Here is a 21,597-nt window from a genome sequence, read left to right as displayed (position 1 = left end):
GACTGTACGCCATCTTATGCATTACCTTGGGTCGGATTACCAGGCACAAGAGCACAGGAGTGGGGACCAAGCACATCAGATCACCTCCTACAACATCTGGAAAGATTTATGTACTGAATACCTTGTTGCACACAAATATTTCTGCTGTTATACTGTATGTTTGAGGCATTGTTTGTTTACAAAATTCACTTGAGACGATGTGGACTAGAAGGCTACTGATTCTGCCAAAAGTTTACAAAGATTTTAAAACATGCATGTCATAATGGCTGCATGATGTGGATTAGTTTACATTGCATTTTCTGTGTTTTGCAGGTCTAAATCTCACCCATCAGGGTTAAAAGTGCAAAATCTGCCAACAGCCAGGAACACACTAGAAGACTTAAAAAATCTTTATTGATGCTATGAGAAGACTCAGTCTTACACATTTAATGACGGCATTAAATGCCTGAATTTCACCAAACAGATTTCTGAATTTAACAGCTCACACTACGGGATACTACGGATTCAGATTAATGGAGATTCCAGTCATACAAAATCAAACCACTATCTATGATACAAGAGATTTGAATCCTAAACTCTAAGATAACATGTAAACTGGCCCAAATGGCCTGGGCAGACTGTCCACGATCTTTAAGATGTCATTGTGAAATCTGAGTGAATTTTAGGTCTTTTGTACAGCGTGTTCCTGGCTTAAATAAAGTTAAATGAAGCTTATCGATCATTCTAAATGTGCCAAATACATTTTGTGGACTTTATCCACTGGTTTTATTAGCATCACTTGCGATTTCACAAGCTCTGATTCAAGAATGATTATAAGAGCGTCTATGTAGGTCTGTCTATGTAAGTCTGTCTGTACTGTATTTGGAAGTACAGTATGTTTCTTTTTTTTGATACATCTTGGCATTTTAATCATTTCTTGTGTATTGCAGAATTACATGATTTCTTTGGACAAACTGTTTAGCCATTATATTATAGTCCACAAAGGTAGTGGACAGTGGGCTTGACCACCAAACTATCAATCAAACCATACTGGTAAACTGCATGCAGTTGGTTTGAAAAATGAATGCCCTTGACTCTAGACAGCCGGCTAGTCCTTTTTTCCAGCAATCCTTGACAATAAAGTTTGGACTTCTTGTTTTACAGCAAAAATCTACTTTGGTTCCTTCACTAATCATCATGGCTGTAGTCCAACAGAGCCATTTGGAGGAATAATTATGATTATGGAAGAAAAATTGCTAATCATGTGCTAACACATATAAATGCTGACTTTGATCTCTGCAAAAGTGCCGCTTTGGCATTCACAGCAAATATTATCTGCTATTACAGCTCTAAAGCTCTAAGCAGGTGAGTATTGAGTAACATATGCTGATACTGAATGGCAAAAATATCACACTACATGTATAAATGATATATAGATGCAGCTTAGGATCACCTGTAAAGAATTGAAGGTATAACACTATTTTTCTATCAGAGATGAAGCTAAAATTCAATTAATGTAATGCAATTTTCATTTTAATGTTCCTCATTGATCTTGATACCACCGTTTGATATTGTGGAGACTTTCATGGGTAAGCCTCAGAGTCCATTGTACTGGAGCCATATGTAAGATGCCCTTTAAGTGCACCTGTGCAGAGGGAACACTTGTACTTAAACCTGATAAATGAAGATTAGTGTAGAGGAGAATCCTTATTAGATTATCCAGACAAGGGTCGTTGGAACGGGTGCTTCATCAACTGTAATCAGCATCACAGTAGTTTTGCTTCAATTGAATAGAAAAGTTTAGATACTTTAGATAGTAAGCTTGTTCTTGAACAGACCCTGATCTCCAGCCTACGCCACAGGCAGAGGGAGGGCCTCTATCCAATCAGCGTACACCCAATGGCCTTCTAGCCAATCAGATCCATATACGCTATTGTTCCGACCCAGCCCATCGTCCAATCAACAATGCTGCTACTTGCGGGCCTGAATCCCTCTTCAACCTTCTGCTTTCTGGAGGGGCACCTTCAACCAGCTCCGCGGTGCACTGGCAGCGGCTTCCTTAGTTGTAAAGAACAAGTGGAAATAACACTTTTATACAGACACAATGTCCTTTCTAACTGTCAGCAGGCTAGCACCTAAACTCCTCAATTCAAAGGTAAGAGGACTTGAACCGGCCTCGATGCCACTTTATAAGTCAAAGTTGTGGACGTTGCCTTGGAAGCTAACAGAAGGTTAGCCGGCTAACGACGTACCCACAAGCTAGTTAATGTAAGCTAGCTTAGCCTTGTCAACCACATTGTGAAATGCTGTTGACCAAGAGCGTGGCTACAAATCGCTAAAATGGTGTAAAGGGGTTTAAGAGTACGCATTATGTCTTGCTGTTTTATACATGGATGTTAAAACATTTGACTTGTACTGTTTGTGAACTTGTGTCTCGTTAGCTAACGTTAGCACAGGAACCGTTGCTCTCTATGCTGGCCTGGTATTGCCACCGCCTGGACAGGTTTTTTTTAACCAGCAGTGACTAGACCGTGTTAACTTGGTGTCATGGTACGACTTCTTCTGTCCTATTTCTTTGTTATTAATGACTATTAATCAATTCTCACCGGTCACAGGCACTGATTGCTTTTAAAATCAGCTTTAACTTTGTGTTTCTTCACTACCCCCGTTGACCTTCACGTTAAGATTTCAACAAATTGTCTAATGTCACATCATTTAATGAGGTCCTCAAAAGATGTTGTATGTTCTCCAAAATTTTAAAGTTACATAAGTCTGGATTTTAGGGTGGATTCAGACATCTAACATCAGCTTAAAATATGTAATATTAGTTGTCAGATCGTACCATGTAGTGTGTGATTATGAAATGGGAATTGCTTTAATAGTTAACTGAGTATTTCATAATTATGCCGCCTGAGGGCTTAGTATGCTTTGGCCAGCCTGCTGAAACACTGCCAGTGATGAAGTAAGTTGCCTTCCATGCTGACTGTAACCTTCCAGTGACTGTAACCTACTGTCTTACTCCACTGACCTCTCAGCCGAGACTACTTACACTTACTGACCCTCATATCAACTTCTGTCATCCACTCCTGAGGAATTTCTAGTAACTTACTAGATGTTCCTCCTCTCAAACAAGTAATCAGTGACTAAGTGGTGTCCTTCCTTGAACTCTGTACAGACTAGGGGGCATCGTGCCCCTGTTATCAGTCTTGTAATTAGAATTATGTAGAGATAACCTGTGTCACACTCACCCTTTCTCTCTTATCAGGTGTAGTCTTTGCTCAGGAGAGTTAGTAGTAAGCTGCTTTTTGTAGTTTCATATCATTCTTTGACCATAAAACCTTTTGTCTCTGAACTATGACTGAAAATCATGTGATTCACAGGGTTGAGAGCAAGGACAGTAAACATGTGGTGTGGTCTCCTAATAGCTTCTTTCTTCAGATAAGAAGAGAAAGTTGACATTCAGGTATCTCTAGATTTTTATGTGGTCAAAACTTGCTTCATAAAAAGTGCAGTAGTTTTCTGAGGTTTTAATGATTGATTTTAAAACAATTGCATAGTTTCTTACATGTAGCAGTTAAGGGGTCAGTAATGGACACAAAACATGTGCGTTTGCTATCAGCAAAGTTTCTTCCTCAAGCCAGGTTATGTTTAGTTTTGTTAACCGAAGAGAAAGTTTTAATGTGTGTGTGTGTGTGTGTGTGTGTTTAGTCACATCCTCTGGTTTGACTCATATACCCTTAAGTGTAGTGTTGTTGCTCTAACTTTTCTCCCTGGCAGGGAGTGACTGGGAGAAACTGGCGCTCTATATTTAAGACCCTGAGCTGTTACATAATCTCTCTCAGCTGTGTAGAGTGTGTGTGGTGACATGAGATCCTACCTTTTGTTTCGGTGAACCTTGTCAGTCCTTTATACACTCTCACCAGTTGTGGTTACGGGGAAGGGATCCCATTGGAACAGAGCCAGCTGTCCCCCAGACTCCGCACTCTCCCATTGATAATTCTAATAAGCTGACAGGGGAGTCCTGTTTCAGTGGTGAGCAGAACAGACTCAACTTCTCACTACTGTCACTGAGCTTCCAACAAGATTACTAGCCTCCAAACACTTTCATAACCAGGGGCCATCCCCTAGTCTTGTCCCAATTCCAGCAACAGTCCAAGGCTTAAGAACCCAAACACCATTAATTATAGAGAAATGTTTGGTTCCTCAGTGTGATTTATTTTCTTCTTTTTCACATAGCATAAATACCTGCTAACCTTTTACAAATGCCAAACTAACTAGCTAATTAGCTTTAAAAAATGCACTTCATTTACCTTTAGTCTATGTTTTTTGGTGTGTCACATTGCACCATGTTAATACTAGGTGTGTCCATTACAAGGCCCTCTAATTACAATACGTAAGTGTGTCCTTTGATGTCCTGAAGTGAAGGAGTTGAGCAGCAGACAACATTTCACACTATCAAATTTTTCATCAACTAGCATGAAATTTGCAATAAATTGTGGCTGGTTAGGCAAAGAGTTCAATCTGAAACAATAAGGTGTATAAAGTGTATTTATAGCTGTGTCCTGCAATGGCAAGTATTCCTGTTTGTGATTGTTTGACACCAGTGTCAGAATTCGGGAAAACTGGAGACCATGTGAACGCATAAATCAATTGTACATATTGACATTGTAGACTGGTGATTGTGTGGTGTTTTGTTTTATTGGCCCACACTGTGCTTTTTGATAGAAGTGTGGCAATGATTGTATGACTAGAACATCTTCACCTCATTGGCAATGGGTTTCAAGTTTGTGAATAGATTTCTTTGGCAGGGTAATCCTCCATGCATCAGGTGAGGAATGTCTAGGAATAGTCCTCACCAGTAGATACTTGTTGCAGCTGTTTGTGGTGATCTGCATAGCCACCTCATCTCAGTTTATTTCAACACTTGGTATATTTTGTTGAGAGGATGCCCAGAGGAACTGAGGCTATGCAGAGGGCAGAAATTAACTGCTTGTTAATGTAAGGAAGGATGGATTGATAATTTAGATCCTTGAGTAATTGCTGGCTTAAACGCAAATCATGTACTGCGGGGTAAACTGTCACAGCTCAATGTGACATGGTGAGAAAGAACCTGTGGGCTAATTATAATGGTGTTTTGGTCTTTACATGTTTCTCAGTTTCTGCCTACTCATAAACTACCTAAGGATGACTGATATAAAGTCTGTCTTGGTTTACTCAGTTCATAGATGTTGTTACCTGGGAACAACAGTTTGCCGTGTATGATGTGGTCCAAAGCCGTCATTTCATTTGCAATCTAATAGGAAATCTGTTACTGTCCAAAATATTTTGACCTTGTGTTGTCTCAGTTCATATGTAAGGAGCTTTAGTAACCTATAAATGCTGCTGTGCCCTTTCATTTTTTTATTGGGGTTCGTGGTTGTGCTACTACTCAAAACCTTGTTTCTTTGTCTATTCTGCAGAATGCCACCTACTTCCTTGTGGCTGCCAGAAATGCCAGCGCATCAACAACAGTAAGTGCACTCGATCGTCTGCTTGTTTCAAATTTTCCCACATTGTTATTCTGTAGTTAGTGATAATCTGTGTGCAGCATTTGGAAAAGGCACTGGTTTTAGTTTTGTGTTCTCTTAAGTAATAATAGAACATGCTGACCTTTGAGGAGCTACAGATTTAATTCCTGAAATGTTTACAGAAAATCTGTTTAATTAACCCCAGTTCAAATTGAAAGAATGTGTTATTTTAATAATGGGCATGACTGATTTTAAATGCTGTGTTTTTACAGAATCTGAAGGATGTTCTGGCAGACCTCATCCCTAAAGAACAGACCAGGATCAAGAACTTTAAACAACAGCATGGCAAAACCAACATAGGACAAGTTACTGTTGATATGGTGAGTGACTCTTGAGGTGTTGGACAAAATAAACAGGATGTGTCAAGGAGTCAGAATAAAATGAGAACCACACAGCACAATAGTCATTTTGGAAAGAGCATGTCGGCCATCGACCGTGACGTAGATTAGACGTGGCATATTGGCTTCACCTAATCCGTCTAGGCCTGCCCAGCCTTATTTACTGTGTCAGGTATCACTGTTAGGTCATCTCCCTCAGAGGTCACTATATGAAGGTGCACTGCCTCCTGCCAACAGAAGCATTTTGAGTTGACTCACTCAAAACTCTACTGTACACTCACCAACTCACACTACTCCCATATATATATATATATATATATATATATATATATATATATAATCTCACACACACACACACACATACCAGTGCAACAACCTCTTCAGTTTATCACTCACTGCACCTCTGACCGCTGGCAAGTTGCCATGTGGATTTTAGAAGACATTTTTGGGTCCTGATTTGGGTTTGTTTCACTTTCAACAAGTAAGCGTTCAGCTGTGGTCGGTCTATGTTATGTTAATCCATTTATTATTAGTATTCCAGTGCATTTTCTTATTCCATTGCCTGGTATTACATACTTAAAGTTAAATAGAACTCAGGTTATTTCTTCCTGTCTCTGTAAAAGACTTTTGCCATTGATAACCAAAATAGGCAATTGAGCTTCAAAGCGGTCAGTAGATTTCAGGTTTAAAGGTCCAGTGTTACATAATGGTTGTTACTGCAAACACACAACCGTAGTGTTACAAGACAGTTTTCAATATGTGATGTATTTCTGTATGCTTGTGTTTTCATCCACAGGTCTATGGAGGTATGAGGGGAATGAAGGGTCTGGTGTATGAGACCTCTGTGTTGGATCCTGATGAGGTCAGTATGTCTCAAAAGTGGCACAAAGTATTAAGATTCTTACAGTGGTTTTATAATTTGAACACCCATGGCCTTTTGGAGATGAGCCTGCCTCATAGGCACTTACCTTGATTGCTTTCTTACTGAAGCTGAGAGCTTTCAGTGGCAGAGTGCCATTGTTGTAATATATCTTGTTAGCAGGTCACCACATGGAATGAGATATTGAATTATCCAAATTCATTGGTAGAGCTACAGCTTATGTTGGCAGCTCGCCAACACTCACTTGATGGTGCATATCAGGATAACTTGAGTATGTACAGTATATTCACTTTTGCGTCCCTTCCTCTCTCTCCATTGATACACAGGGAATCCGTTTCCGGGGCTACAGCATTCCTGAGTGTCAGAAGCTGCTGCCTAAAGCTCCAGGAGGTGAGGAGCCGCTGCCTGAGGGCCTCTTCTGGCTGCTGGTCACAGGACAGGTGCCCACCGAGGAGCAGGTGAGTGGGGGAGGAGCGCTGGAGCTGCAAAGATTATTGTACAATAGAGCTATAATGAGGGAAGGCTGCGCAGCTGTTCATTCTCTCCTTCCATCTGTCTGTGCTGGGATCTCTGACACTGCTTGTCAGAATTATACAGAATGTCCCCACACTGTTTCAGCGTTTTCAAAGTTAAATATTCCTGCAGAATAATAAATGTAGATGAAGGTTGCCTCTGATCAGTTCAAAGAGGAATATGTGAGTCATAACATGATTACTGTTGCCTTGTTATGAACGTGGGAATTTGGATCACAAGATGTGTGGCAGCAGAAGTATTACATATGACTTGTAAAGTATATATGACTCCAGAAAACCATCTTGTATAACCTAGAGATTGTTTTATAACTGGGAAACAAGTCGCAGTCTGTACCTTAAATAGGCATTTTATTGCTGCCTACGATCTCCTTGAAGAATGATATGAGGACAACCTGACCAGTCCACACTGAAAGAATAGCTTTCACCTCTTTACCCTTTGTTCTTTGATGTTATGAATTTTAATGCACCTGCTATTGACTCAAAGAAGTCAACTATGGATAAGTTAGATTGATCTTTTTCCTCCCTAACAAAAAACTTTGTGGCTGTACATAGTATTTGGTAGGAAAGTAAACCTACAACTTAATCTGTGTACATGTTTCTATAGCACGCGTTGTCAACAACTTGTCACCTGCTGTAGAAAGAGCAGAAAAATGAATATTTCAGGTCACCCACTTATATTTTGTGCTCCTGTTCCTCCAGGTGAGCTGGGTGTCCAAAGAGTGGGCGAAGAGAGCAGCACTTCCCTCTCACGTTGTCACCATGTTGGATAACTTCCCCACAAACCTACACCCCATGTCTCAGTTCAGTGCTGCCATCACAGCACTGAACAGCGAGAGCAGCTTTGCACGGGCCTACTCTGAGGGCGTCCACAAGTCCAAGTACTGGGAGGTGAGTTTACATCGACACAAACCTATCTCATCCTAAACCAGACTGGTGGTTCGGCACTAGGGTGGACATTCATGGTCCTAAGATGATGAATCCATTTTACAATCCAACAGTGTTGGTTTCTGTTGTGTAAAGAGCATTACGGCCTCACAGAGGTTTCATGTACTCATTCCAAATCATTTTACATTGGTTCTCTTAGTTTGTCTATGAAGACTCCATGGACTTGATTGCCAAGCTGCCCTGCATTGCTGCCAAGATCTACCGCAACCTGTATCGCGAAGGCAGCAGCATCGGCGCCATCGACTCCAACCTGGACTGGTCCCACAACTTCACCAACATGCTGGGCTACAGCGATGCCCAGTTCACTGAGCTTATGAGGCTCTACCTCACCATCCACAGGTGCAACTTGAAACCTTCCTATCAGATTATAAACTAGCTTTGATTTTTGAAATGGATTTCTCAGCGTTTTCTGTGGATTTATGCTCAGTTTCTGTTTCTAGTCACGCTTTGATCAGTCATGCAATTTTAATGTAAATTAAATGTCGAGCTTGAAGCAAAACTCTGATGAAGTGTTAAAATAATTGGATACCACTTCAAACTGTGGATCTTTTTCTGTGCCCAAGGACTTATTCATGGATTTTCACATAAAAAGGAATCTTAAGGTATAACATGTTGAAATGAGAACACGTATTTGTAGCATGTTCCTAAGATATCAAACAGCATATAATATCCAGAATTCAACGAGGAATCAAGGGTATGATGAAAACATTTTATCTAAAATGATTATATATTGTGCTTGCATAGCACTTGATTCTAAAATAATGTGACTCAAAGAACCCTCCTGTTGCTGAAGTCTTTCATCTCTAGAGACATCTGGATTTAGACCATTAAACATTTAATGTGAGATTGCTCTCTGTACATTATTAATTCAAGGCACCTTACATGAAGGTAAGTTGGTCTTGATTCTTTAGCTATGTATGGGCATGTCAGTCAAAGTTCACAGGAACATCCTCACTAATGCAGTCGTGTGTGGTGCAACTTCTGCTGTTTACTCCTGCAATTCTCAATTGGCTGCTGCCCATAAACAGACCTATAGTTTGTTTAGGCATCAAACCAAGCAGAACGGGCAAAGGCACAAGATAATTTCAGACAATTTTAATTTCAGGCTGCTTTAGTAACATGAGATAACATGTTTTGATTTGCAATTTTTTTTTTTTTTGCAATGTTACAGTGACCATGAAGGAGGCAATGTCAGTGCTCACACCAGCCACTTGGTGGGTAGTGCCCTGTCTGACCCCTACCTGTCCTTCAGCGCTGCTATGAATGGTCTGGCTGGTCCTCTGCATGGCCTGGCCAATCAGGTTTGTACCAAGCAAATCATTATTTTCACATGGAAGTTGCCCACTTCAAGGGTTGGTGTAAGGCAGTGTTCATTTCTCATCCCTCGAGAAGTCTCCTAATAGGCCTTTTTTCAGAAAAAGAAGACATTTTGGCAGGGTCCTGGTATTGTGCATACTGGCTCACTGTCACACTGCCATGGCTAACTGGGACACTTGAAAAGAATGGAGCCATCGTTGATGTTATTAGTTCCACCTGTGCTTTTTATTACTGTGGCAAGTCACAATGTCTGCTGTGAAAAAGGCCTATTGGAATAATTTCACGTCGACTCTTTTCACACGTGACTGTTCAGGATTGGGTTTTTAATCCTCCCTGCTGTGGCACATGTCAGCGCGGCAGGTGAACAGCTCTGAGGAAGAAAATAATGAAGAAGAGTTTTCAGTTCTCAGACAGGCTGCCTCAGTGTTGAATTGTAAAACTTATTTTGGAGTTGAATGACCGTTCATCTCCACAGCTTGTTTGCCAGAGCTTGGGCGAAGCTCAGTGCTTCAGTAAGCCCAGGAGTTGTCAAAGTCCCCTGTACTGCCTTGAATACATTTTGCCATCAATTTTATCATTAGCTAATTGCTATAGTATGATTCAGCTGCCTATTTTAGACAGTCTGACAGCCTCTCCAGTTAATAAGCTTTCCTTTAATTCCTAGCTTGCTCACATAGTGATGGTTTTGACATATTGCCAGAGTTTTATAGTAAAACGACTTGGGGATTTTCTTTCAAACATGATGCCAACATTACAAATTCTAGGCAAGAGCGCGTGTATGAACCTGTTCACTAGTTTCTATACTTCCCTGCTGTAGTATTTTTACCGTAAGGCAGCACAAGTTTAGATAATATCAAGGAAAGTTGTCATAATCGTGCACTTTGTGTTATTGAGAATGAATGATAATTGTGTCTAACAATAGTTTAGAAATTCAGTTATAACTCGTGTATTTTCTTCTGCATCTGACAGGAGGTGCTGGTGTGGCTGACGGCCCTGCAGAAGGAGTTGGGCGGAGAGGTGTCTGATGAGAGGATGAGGGATTACATCTGGAACACACTTAAGTCTGGAAGGGTAAAGACAATTGTAGTCATCATTATAAAGTAATTTTGCTCTCACATGTACTAATTTCAAGATAAAGGGATGTCAGGGGTCGTATCTGACACACTGCCATTGTTTTTTTAAAGGATGGCCTTACTCCTCAATTTAGAAAGAATTTTCCAAAAACAAAGGCGGTTGGGCCTAGTCACAAGGGCTCTTTGCCTTTTGACAGCCTGAGACTGCACTATTTAAAACCCAAAACAAATTTTACAGACTTATATCTGTTCTTTCTAACTTGACATAGCTATTGTGTTTTCTTTTTTAGTCAACATTTAATAACTCTTGCACAAAGATTGCAGTAGGAGGAGTAGCAACATCTTGGCACAGTCCAAAAGTTGAGGAAAATGTGTCCTCTCTCTTCGTAGGTTGTGCCAGGCTATGGCCATGCTGTCCTGAGGAAGACTGACCCACGTTACACCTGCCAGCGTGAGTTTGCCCTGAAGCACCTGCCCAACGACCCCATGTTCAAGATGGTTGCCCAGCTTTACAAGATTGTGCCCAATGTGCTCCTGGAGCAGGGTAAGGCCAAGAACCCCTGGCCCAATGTGGACGCCCACAGTGGAGTGCTGCTGCAGGTAAGACACACATGGTGGCAGTTAATCAGACATTTGTCATCCTATGGTAGCAAATACATCTCCTGACATGTCTCTCTTCCCTCTGTCTCTGTCTGCAGTACTACGGCATGACTGAGATGAATTACTACACTGTGCTGTTCGGTGTGTCCCGAGCCCTTGGCGTTCTGGCTCAGCTGGTGTGGAGTAGAGCCCTGGGCTTCCCATTGGAGCGCCCCAAGTCCATGAGCACAGATGGACTGATGACACTGGTGGGAGCCAAGTCAGGCTGAACAACCACCTGAAAGGAGCTGGGGGTTAGTGTGAAGGGTGGGAGGAGGTGGTAATATCAAAAGGCAGACATAAGTTGACCCCCTGTCATTTCCAACCCCAGGGATTCAATGGGATTCAAAGAGACAGTACACTTTTAATGTCATTTCACAAAAGAAGGGCCTTTTAAATCATCACACCATTAGTGTTTAAGTGTGTTTAGTTAACCACTGACAAGTTTTCCCATCACGTCTCCATATTTGGAACACGAGAGGTGAAAACCTCAGACACGCATACATGTAACCCATAGTAGGCTCAAACTATGTACCATTAGAAGTCCGCTAGCATCGCTAAGATTTTCCCCTGTGCAGTGCTTGCGTGTTTGTCATTGGGCACTGGGTCTGAACTATGAATAGGCAGTGGCATTCAAAGGGAATTGTGGGAGTGAATTACACTTCCTCTCTATGTGTTTAAAGATCTAAAGTTAAATTGTAATCTGAATTCAACCTTTGCTGCTTTTGGCTACTGCAGTGATTTGTTTTTTAGAGGACATCTCCAAGCAAAAGACCTTTCCCCCCCAATTAAGATTCTCAACTTAGTTTCTTCTATGCAATGTTCCCAGATGTCATCCCACCCAGTCTATCCATGCGTTTCACTCCCATTTATGAACACTCCAGTGTAGAAAAGAGGTCCTCACAAGTACAGTTAACAAGCTGTTTGAGATATATATTCAAAAACATTCAAATCAGTTAAAAGATACTGCCCCTTTAAATCTTTGGTCTCCCCTTTTCCCCCAACTTGTAGTTTTTTGTTATTTTTTTTCGTTTTAATGACCTGTATCCCCTCTATGATCAAAATAACCATCATGTCTATATAGAAATTTATTTTCCTCTGCTCTTTTTCATTAAAAATGCTTTCCTTGTTTTTAATGGGTCTCTCTGCTCAAAGGGTCTTCTGAATGGTAGATAATCAAGAATAATGTACAGTAACAGTAATAATAAAGATAAAAGGCAAAGGGTGTTGTAATTGGCAGCCTGTTGTTAATCCTTAAGAGCAAGCTTGAATAAAAAGTGGGATAGGGGGGCTTTGTATTTGTTGAGGTCCCGTCTTATTTGAGTGTATGTTTGTTACTTTATCCCCACAGGAGAGCGCTTTAAACATCAACTACTCCAAAATGAGCACTTGCTTGATTGGATTTGCTAATTTGTAGCAGTAGAACCCCCCCCCCCCCCCCCCCCAGGTTGATTGTGTCCCTTTTGACAGAGTTTTTTTGGTGTTGAATATGTATAAAACTATAATCTTTGGGTTCTCATTTTGTGGTTTTATTTATACTTTGTGTACATAGGTATATATATGTATAGCTTGAATGTATGAGCTCTGTGCGATCACTTGCTTGTAATAACCACAATGATTACCATAGTTTACCAACATTGTAGTAGTGTTCAGTCTCACTGGTCACTGTAAAATTAAGACAACGAACAAAAAGAAAAAAAACGCAGCTATCTTGTATATACATGATTTCTTGCCTAGCTCTGTGGGCTTAGCCGGTGCTGTTTTTCAGGTGTTTCACTTGAATGTTTCAAGCTTGCTCTTAAGTTCTGGGTTTGTCAACACTCCATTTTTGTGTAGTTAAAGCTCTTGCATCTTCTTTTTCAAAACTGCTTTTGCCGTGTTAGTCAGTAGGTCACTCAGATGTTTGAATCTCTCCGCTCTGCTACCAGCTGCTATCTTCCTTCCGGCTTTGTCAGGCGTGTTTGTATTTTATTGTAGTGCTCTTCCATGTGGTGGGTTGTTCAAGAGTCGTGGTTATTTTGATCGTAGAGGAGCATAAAGGGTTGTACATGGTAACTGGGAGAATTCACTGCAGGTGGATTCATCAGAGAAACACTTGGGGGATGGGGATGGATGGGTCAAATGGGCAAGAAAAGCTTGGAGAGGGAATACTGGAAAACCTAACAAAAAAAGAAAAATAATAAAGGTTTTTATTAACACTTTCTTGGTCTCTTTTTTGTTAATGGTATAGAAAAGTGCCTGTAAAACAAAGCAGGTCATCTGCTCTCACTGTAAGGATCTAATTCAACTTACTGAATTGGTATTTCTAAATGATGAAAGCTGAATACACAACAACTGAAGAGCGAGGTCAGTGTCATGTCTGCCCGGATGATGGATTATTTCTTCCTGTCATGTCTGTAATGTGAGAACAACAGAACAAACTAGAAGAACACTTCAGCTGTCTCATTCCATACACCTCGAGTCACTTTTGTTACGACGTTCAACATCAAACAATTTAATTGGAAACATGTTTTTGAATGTGATACACAGTGACACCATCAGAATTTCAGGTGACACCATTATCACTCCAGGCTCCTGTTGCTGTCCTTAAATGTGTCATTATCCAGTTGTCTTCATCTGTGGCAAGATCAGTTTGATGAGGCCTGACTTATGTAATAAATTCAATTGACATGATCAAGAAAGAAGATCCAAATCCATCTCTCTCCTATGTTATTAATAACTGGCCCACATACCATCACCCCACTCTGGTTACTTGCTGGCCAGCTGCCTTCTGGAGAGCTGCGTCCACCCTCCGTCACTGTCCCCATACTGACTCTGTCCCCTCGGGATTTTCGGCGGCAAAGCTTCATCTAAATGTATTTGACGATAACCTTAAATGATGCAATTGAGAAAAAAAAAAGCTTTGCATCAAATCACTGAAAATGTACAGAAAGGAATCAGATTATTCTGAGCAATTTGCAAATGACTTAAAAACTGCACACAAAGAAATAAATTCCACCTGCTTTTTTATTTAAATAAAGCTCTGAAATACACCCACAGTATTTACAAAGATACATTTTAGCTTGCAACACAAAAAGTGATTGGACTGCAAAATGATGTCAATATATTCTATTGTAGCAACTCTTATAGTCTCCATCCTTAAATACATACTGGGCTACCACTATTAGACCAAGCCTCGTTCATACGTGATCATATAATACTCTTTAGATATTTCTTGGGTTTATATTGCCGTCTCTGTAAATCAAAAACACTGAAAAACTATTTTAAGTATTGGCACCTACAATAATAAAACTTGGCATGAAATTAAATCTGTAAGCTGAAAATAAAACATCTCAAGCAAAAAAAACAAATTTGGGGTGGAGGTGCATGATGCAACATTACTAACAATGTGAACAACATGCCTGATTAGAAATCCAAAATGGTATAAAATAGAAGACAAACTATTTTATTGCCTATTAAAATATATATTAAGGATATGACACTTGAAAATGGCATTTAACAACCTTTAAATAAGTAACAGTGACTTTTTAATTAACATTCTTCATGCATTGGTGATTAACTAACCCTTCATTTCCAATCACCTTACCAACAGAGAAAATAAACCACATCAACTTTGAAGCCAAAATCCAGCTTTAAAAATACTTTTGTTTTATTGGAGTATGAGACTTGGGAGCATGTGGACATAATGAACTGCCTATTTTGAGGAGGGTCACATGCTAGTGACTTCTTCCACTGAACTTTGGCAACCTGAACACATCAGTCACCTCTAAAAATGGCAAATACAATTGCTTAACTTTATGAACCCTTTAACATGGAATAAAGCCACAGGCTACTCCGATATGAAATATAAATCACAGCTAAATGTAGGCATGCTCTAACATACAACACATAAACACTTGAAAATGTTGTAACTATATTTGCCTTTTTGTTACTTACATTCATGCATCATAATGTATATAAATAAAAGCTAAAACATCCAGAAAAATAAGCATGAAACCCAAAGACAATGATAAATGATTGATAATGTTTTATTCTACAGCCCACCAGCATATTTATACTCATAATGTACATGAAAGAGGAGTGCCATTCTCCTGATGACCTCCAGAAGACGGACCATAAATAACAAAAAGCGTAGGAAAACTCAATCAATTGGATTACCATAACTGTGACCTAATCGGATGACTATAAATACAATTCCCATGATTTAAAGCAGATCATTTATCAGAAATGCCATCTTTAATTTGTAATCTTTGACTTTTAGTCAAATAAAATCAAACCATATATTTATGAAATATAAAGTTGTAGTTATCCTATATAATCCCATTTACAGTATTTCACAGTACTCTCCAGCCTGTTCATGGATTGATTCAGGCGCTCTTGTTTATGCAAAGTTAGATTCCCCCACCTCTGTTAATCGTGTGATAGTTAATAGTGCTGGGCTGTAAAATAAGGCATTATTACAAGTTGGCAGGCCAAGTCCCAAAAACACAATTCGCACAGCACAACAGCAGCCAAGTTAAAGCTAAATTTCCCAAACCTCAAAGTCAATCGAGGGCACAGCTAACTAATGATGAAATGACCTTTTTCCCCTTTGCAAAATGTTGCAGTTCAATGATACTGTCACAACACAAACACGCTCTCAACATCGCAAACATGGCACATTTTATTTGAACTCAAATAAAACAGAAAAAAGTGCATATAACCACTGATGGATAAATTAAAAAGGGTGAAATTAATTATTGTTTTCCACCAAGTTCACTACTATATGTCAAACAATATATTAAAACTTCAATTTGAAATAAATGGTAAAAGTAAAGGCAAAGAATGTGTTTTCTTAATACAGTATAATCAGCTGATCCAAGTGCTAACAACTAGAAACACTTTGACTTGATAACAAGTCAGTGTGGCAAGTAACTTTGAGGTCACAGTGAACTATAAGACCCCAGTTGAGAGCAAAGGTTTGTGCCTTTCATAAAAAAAAAAAAAAGGTGTTTTGTTCAGTGTCACTGTGCAGTTTGTTTAAAATAATGGTCGACTCTCTACCATTGGTAACATGATGTTGCAATGATTTACTGTTTTGTTTATGTACAGCTTGTAACTGCCATGGAGCAAGAGCAATGGTGGGTTTCTCCTGCTAAACAAAGATCCTTTAGTGGAGGTAGACAGAAAGTGGACAGACATAACACAAGGAGGAGGAGATAAGCAAGACTTTGTTGAGGCAGGAATTCCAACACAATGCTTACAAGAGTTGGATGTCTAACATCTTCAGGAGCCATGATGTCTATGTAGCGCTTGAAGTGGTGGGAGACTAAGCATCATCATGCAGGTTCGTGTGGATAAAGGGAATAAAGGTTGGTATGGTTTAAGGCCAGATGAGGATATACAGCTGCTGAGATCACGTCTGATGCACCTCGTGAAACATCAGCTCTCGTGGGATACGAGTCTCTGGGCCGTAGAGCTTACAGGCTCGCCGCTCAAACGCAGCGACATTCTGCTTTACAACCTCATCGAAGAACATGGTGGCTAACTGGGAGTGCAGCAAAGAGCGGAACTCAAAGGATATCTGTTAAAAGGCACAAAAATAATAATCTCTTTAGTATATGAGAGAAGGTGAGTCATAAAATGTGGCAACAATAGAAGGTGGATACAATTGTTTGAATAGGAACAGTTCGACACTTTCTTGTTAAGGGTTAGATGAGAAGATTGATATCACTCATGTTTGTGAGATGAATATGAAGCTACACCTAGCAGACAGTTAGCTTAGCTTAGCTTAGAGTGGAGTGGAAACAGTTAGCCTGAAGGTAACAAAGGTTATGTATGGAACTATTTCTTGTCTAGGTGCAGTGACTTCCTGGTGTGTTGTCGATATGGAGCGGAGACTCCAGGAAGTCACTGCTAGTCCCACACATAAACACCTGTAAAACTTTGTAAAACACTCTGTAAAACACTTTGTTTTTTGTATGGATAAAACAAACCAGATATAGCCTGTTAACTAGCCTAATTTCGTCAGAGCCAGGCTAGCTGTTTCCCCCTGCTTCCAGACTTGACAGTGGTATTGAGCTTCTCTCAAAACTCTCTGCAAAAAAGCAAATAAGCGTCCCTAGCACGTTCGAAATTGTCTCACAGAAAAGTTCAGGGAAGCGGCTGTGTGCTGCTCTTTAACAAAGGGGAGACTGTCAAACCACCTCTTAGAGTTCAACCTTGAAGTCTTTTCTCTTGTAAAACTGAAAAATACTGTTTGAAAGCACTTCCGACAAAGCATACATCTCACCCTTGTGTTGCTTGTCGAGGTTTGTTTTCGAGTGTGAAATGGGCTCCTAGTTGCCCCTTGTACCAGTGGGTCTGTTTCGCGATTTGGCCTCAGGGGCAGTAGAGGGGCTTACTTGGACAAGTGACACAAAGGCTGTATTTGTCAGTTTCACAAGAACAAAAAAAGACTTCAAGGCTACAGACTAACTGGTTGGTTTGGCAAATGTATGTCCAGTTAACCGCCCCACCTCCATTAAAGAGCTGCGCACAGTCGCTTCCCTGAGCTTTTCAATGGGACCTTCCAGGAATGTCTCATCCATTGTTGCGTGGGGCTACGTCTTCCCCAAAATGTTGAACTATTCCACAAGGTAAATACATAAAATGCATCAATAGGGACAGAGGGTCTGTTACACAGTTGATAAATCACCACAGGAAGCAAACTGCAGGTTACTTACAGAAAAGTCTACCGTGCAGGTGCGAGGGTAACCAGGAATGCCAGGACTAAAGCGCCATATTGTCTCCAGGTGATTGAACAGCTTTCCATCTGTACACACTGCCTAAAATCACCCAAAGAGAAACTCAGTGATTAGAACAGGGAATTTTGAGCAATGGGTGCTTGTTGACATCATAAACATTATTCGCTTCAACTAAAATTTATGTTGGTGTCTCAGTAGGCTTTCAGGTAGTTGCTGACATTTAAACTGCAGCAAAATCTGATGCAATTTTCGTCCATAGATGTTAAATCAAAAAGATCAGATATATTTAATTCACAGGACTGACAGACTCAGTGAAGCTACTGGCACTTACTTTGACTAGATGAGGCCGGACACTAGTGATCATAGATGTGTATCTCTCCACCACTGGAGGGAATCCCACTTCAAGTTGGGCTTTGGAGTGGCCTGCTCTTTTCATGATGGTCTGGGACTTCTTACACCAGGGCACAAAGTTCTTGTACTCGTCAACATTGGCCACCACATCATACATTTCCTGCATAGAAAACCTATGACAGCAAGCATTACAAGGTTAACCTACTATTTACTTTTTAAAAAACCCTTAAGACATAAAGCTATTACTAGCTTCTACTGGAAAATTACCCAAGTATCCTACGCTCGGAGTACTCCTTCCTTTTGTTGGTGAGACTGATGAAGTTTCTGCTTTGAGGAACGGTGGTCATTGTGTCCCAGTCTTGAAGGCAAAGCACTCTGGGAGTTCTCGTCATCAAAATGCCACATGATGACAAGTGTCTAAAAGGTGAGAGAAAATATCCTGTAAGCCCCATTCTGGAAAGAGTGCAAACTGCCACAGGTACAAACAAAAAAGGCCCACTACATTCCAGTTTCTAGGTATTAAAGTCAACGAGTACACAAAGAACACTGAACCAGGAGGTAATGGAAGGTCTCTATGTTGTGAGTGTTCTAGTATTTTCTGAGTTGGGCCTCTCTTTGCGAATAGCAAAAAAAACATGTAATGTAATACCCACTCACACTTGTTACACCACTTAGCAATGTGTTTTCCGGTAGGTAACCTGTAGAATCTGGGCAGACGCATCACCACTTACTGGGGATAGGAATGGCCGATATTGCTTTAAAACAATATCACAATATTGCAGGGTAGCTTTAAATATTTATGACAATGTGATAAAATCACAAAAAATGCTGCCATAGACAAAGTCTGTTTTGTTGTTTGGACTTCCTCGCGTGATTTCTGGCTCTATCTTTACACTCAACTTGATGAAATATGGTGAAAATGTGTTGTGTTGTCCCCTTTGCTTACATATTACCATGGTCACCTGCCCTTTTATATCCAAAACTCTTCCACACTTACTTATTGGGAGCCTTTCAGCAATGGTTGTTGCTGCTGTGTGTACAGACACTGCATGCTTGCCAATATGATATGGCACACCCCTAACTATGGATGATACAATACATCAATATACTGTCTATAACAGCTGATATAAGCTTTAACAAACATTTCAGTGTTGGTCCAACATGAATTAGTTATTTCTTATGACAACATCTTTGGCATTTTTTGTTTTTAGTAGGACCATGTCAGTTTTACATCTGTCAAATTACGACAAAACTGTTGGTCTTTTTATTTAGGAAAAACTATAAACCATCTGTAAATAGCCATGTCCGAAAAGCATCTGTATTTGGAGTCTTTCAAAGGCATTGCCACAATCAGCCAATATCGGTGAGAACCGGGTATTGGCAACTGGCTTTAGTAAGAGATATTGGTCCATCCCTGAGGTGTAGGTGTCTGCTACTTGAATCTGTCTTCATTATGAACAATCAAGTGTAGTCTGTGACACTAGCCACCAAGGTATCAAATTCACAAAGCTCCTACGGGAGAATCGCCACACTCATGAGATAAGAAAAACATAAATATAACTACCCTGATAAAGTTAGCTGGTAACCTTCCCACTGTATACTGAAGGACTTGCTGCGTGTCATTACAATAATAGACTACAGTGTCTCAATGACAGCCTTACCTGATGTTTTGTCGCAGGCATCCTCTTGGCACCGCTGTGCGACACGAGCGAGGGGAGCCCACAGCGGCAATCTGGAAGAAGTCACTAAATGTCCGTACACCCATGGGTAACCGCCGGGCACTGGCCGTGGCTGCCATCAAACCAGCCACTTAGTTCAAGGAAGGGAGATCCTGGGTCTGAGAGGCTGAGCCCGGGTCTGGTACAAGACCGTGGCAGTGGGATTCAAGGCTCCAGTCCAAATACCCTGCTTCCGTGCGGGTATATATTAATTCACACGTAGTATTAGCTAACTATGAATTCTAAGATAACTAGCATTCGCTCTCTAGTTGGCTACCTTCACTTCAAAGACGTCTCCTGCAGCTTTTAGTACTGTCCGCGTAACTAACGTTAGTGACGTTAGTCAACTGCTAACGTTAGCTAGGGTTAGCTAGCAAGGTTTCATAACGACCCCGACCAAACGCGACGTACAGCCGCGTTCCTCTATTTTTCAGCAATACTCACATCACTCCACGTCTCGAGAACCAAGCTTTCAACAAAGTTAAATTATTTAAGCAAAATTTGGTTTTAAGTTACGTTATTGTCAAATACCGCACAGCTGCGGACGACCTTCTTCTGCTAAAAAAACGCCGGTGAGACAAACTGCTCCTTTCTTCGGGCCGTTGGTCTTCGGTTTAGCCAAACGGCTCTTTGGGGAAATGCTGCCCCCCATTGTGTTGGAGGTTAACGGCTGTAAAATAATGTTTTTTTTTTTATTTCTATTTTATTATTTCATTTTGAAAACAAAACAAAATCATCATTATATTTATTTATTGCAAAATGTTCCGTTTTAACATTAACAAGTATGACTTGTAGGCCTAACGTTACATACAAAAGATGACTCATCATTGTTATGTCTCTCCGTATGTATTTTCAAGCAATATTTTAAAAATGCGTGTGTTCATGTTACCTGTTCACCGTTTAATCATGATCTGGAAAAGGATGCCTTAATTTGTGTCACCACTTCATTGGCGTAATTTACACGTCATCAATGGCTATTGTGGTCAGTGATGACAACTGATCCATCTCCATGACAACGGAGCAAAGTCCATCTGCTGATGAAAACCATGACAGCTAATACATAGACCTTAAGGCTACAACAGCCTTGTACGAATAAATGTATAGGAAAATATTTTAACTTTGTTATTTGGCAGCCTATGACGACTCATCCTCGTAGTGTAACGTTACGTTATACAACAGTACGTTTGTAGCCACCGCTGTACTTTATAGTCTATGTTCCTAAATTCTGCTCAATAACAACTAGTTTACATAACTTTTATTAAACCCTAAACGTTTAATTTGACCACGCAGGGGAGGAGTGACATTCATGTTGTCACCTCCACTCGGAATAAATGCAGAATGCTTTACAGTTTTCTTCCACACGATGGCGCCATTTCACCCGAGGAGGCGAAAACAGACCGCCACGCCTGTAGGCGGACCCGCACAGTCGTAGCCTGTATCGTCAGACCAGACATAGGATACAGACAACAACAGTGACAGATCAAGACCGCATTTCTGTTTGCAACCAGCTATGGGTGTAGTCTGAAAAGTGG

The 21,597-nt window shown here is 40.4% G+C and overlaps 2 protein-coding genes across 3 annotated transcripts; one reads left to right on the top strand and one right to left on the bottom strand.

Annotated features, from left to right (window-relative positions):
- Window positions 1-2,000: 2,000 nt before the first annotated feature.
- On the top strand, window positions 2,001-13,472 carry cs (citrate synthase). Its single transcript, XM_070909896.1, has 11 exons — window positions 2,001-2,134; window positions 5,439-5,489; window positions 5,759-5,866; window positions 6,681-6,746; window positions 7,091-7,222; window positions 7,997-8,185; window positions 8,382-8,581; window positions 9,414-9,543; window positions 10,529-10,630; window positions 11,023-11,232; window positions 11,331-13,472. Exons 1-11 carry the CDS (start codon window positions 2,084-2,086, stop codon window positions 11,499-11,501), a joined length of 1,410 nt encoding a protein of 469 aa, XP_070765997.1. The 5' UTR covers window positions 2,001-2,083; the 3' UTR covers window positions 11,502-13,472.
- A 2,558-nt stretch (window positions 13,473-16,030) lies between these two features.
- coq10a (coenzyme Q10A) lies at window positions 16,031-20,231 on the bottom strand. Of its 2 annotated transcripts, XM_070909898.1 has the most exons (6): window positions 20,052-20,231; window positions 19,942-19,959; window positions 18,615-18,786; window positions 18,328-18,520; window positions 17,976-18,077; window positions 16,031-16,834 (listed from the first exon to the last, which is right to left on the bottom strand). In XM_070909898.1, exons 1-6 carry the CDS (start codon window positions 20,143-20,145, stop codon window positions 16,667-16,669), a joined length of 747 nt encoding a protein of 248 aa, XP_070765999.1. In that variant the 5' UTR covers window positions 20,146-20,231; the 3' UTR covers window positions 16,031-16,666. The 2 variants fall into 2 exon arrangements, with proteins under 2 accessions (XP_070765999.1, XP_070765998.1); XM_070909897.1 differs by lacking the exon at window positions 19,942-19,959 and having other exon boundaries at window positions 18,615-18,764; window positions 20,009-20,231.
- Window positions 20,232-21,597: the final 1,366 nt, after the last annotated feature.

Source organism: Enoplosus armatus, chromosome 8, assembly GCF_043641665.1.
Source record: "Enoplosus armatus isolate fEnoArm2 chromosome 8, fEnoArm2.hap1, whole genome shotgun sequence".
NCBI classification, from domain to species: Eukaryota; Metazoa; Chordata; class Actinopteri; order Centrarchiformes; family Enoplosidae; genus Enoplosus; species Enoplosus armatus.
The sequence above is the reverse complement of the archived record's forward strand: the minus strand, read 5'-3'. Positions and strand labels throughout refer to the sequence as shown.

Coding starts and splice junctions, on each gene's coding strand:
- cs (XM_070909896.1), top strand. CDS start 2,084: ATGTCCTTTCTAACTGTCAGCAGGCTAGCACCTAAACTCCTCAATTCA. Junction 5,867..6,680: donor GACAAGTTACTGTTGATATG/GTGAGTGACTCT, acceptor TTTCATCCACAG/GTCTATGGAGGTATGAGGGG. Junction 10,631..11,022: donor ACACACTTAAGTCTGGAAGG/GTAAAGACAATT, acceptor CTCTCTTCGTAG/GTTGTGCCAGGCTATGGCCA.
- coq10a (XM_070909897.1), bottom strand. CDS start 20,145: ATGGCAGCCACGGCCAGTGCCCGGCGGTTACCCATGGGTGTACGGACA. Junction 18,521..18,614: donor TCCGAGCGTAGGATACTTGG/GTAATTTTCCAG, acceptor TTGCTGTCATAG/GTTTTCTATGCAGGAAATGT. Junction 16,835..17,975: donor CCTGCACGGTAGACTTTTCT/GTAAGTAACCTG, acceptor GCCTTTTAACAG/ATATCCTTTGAGTTCCGCTC.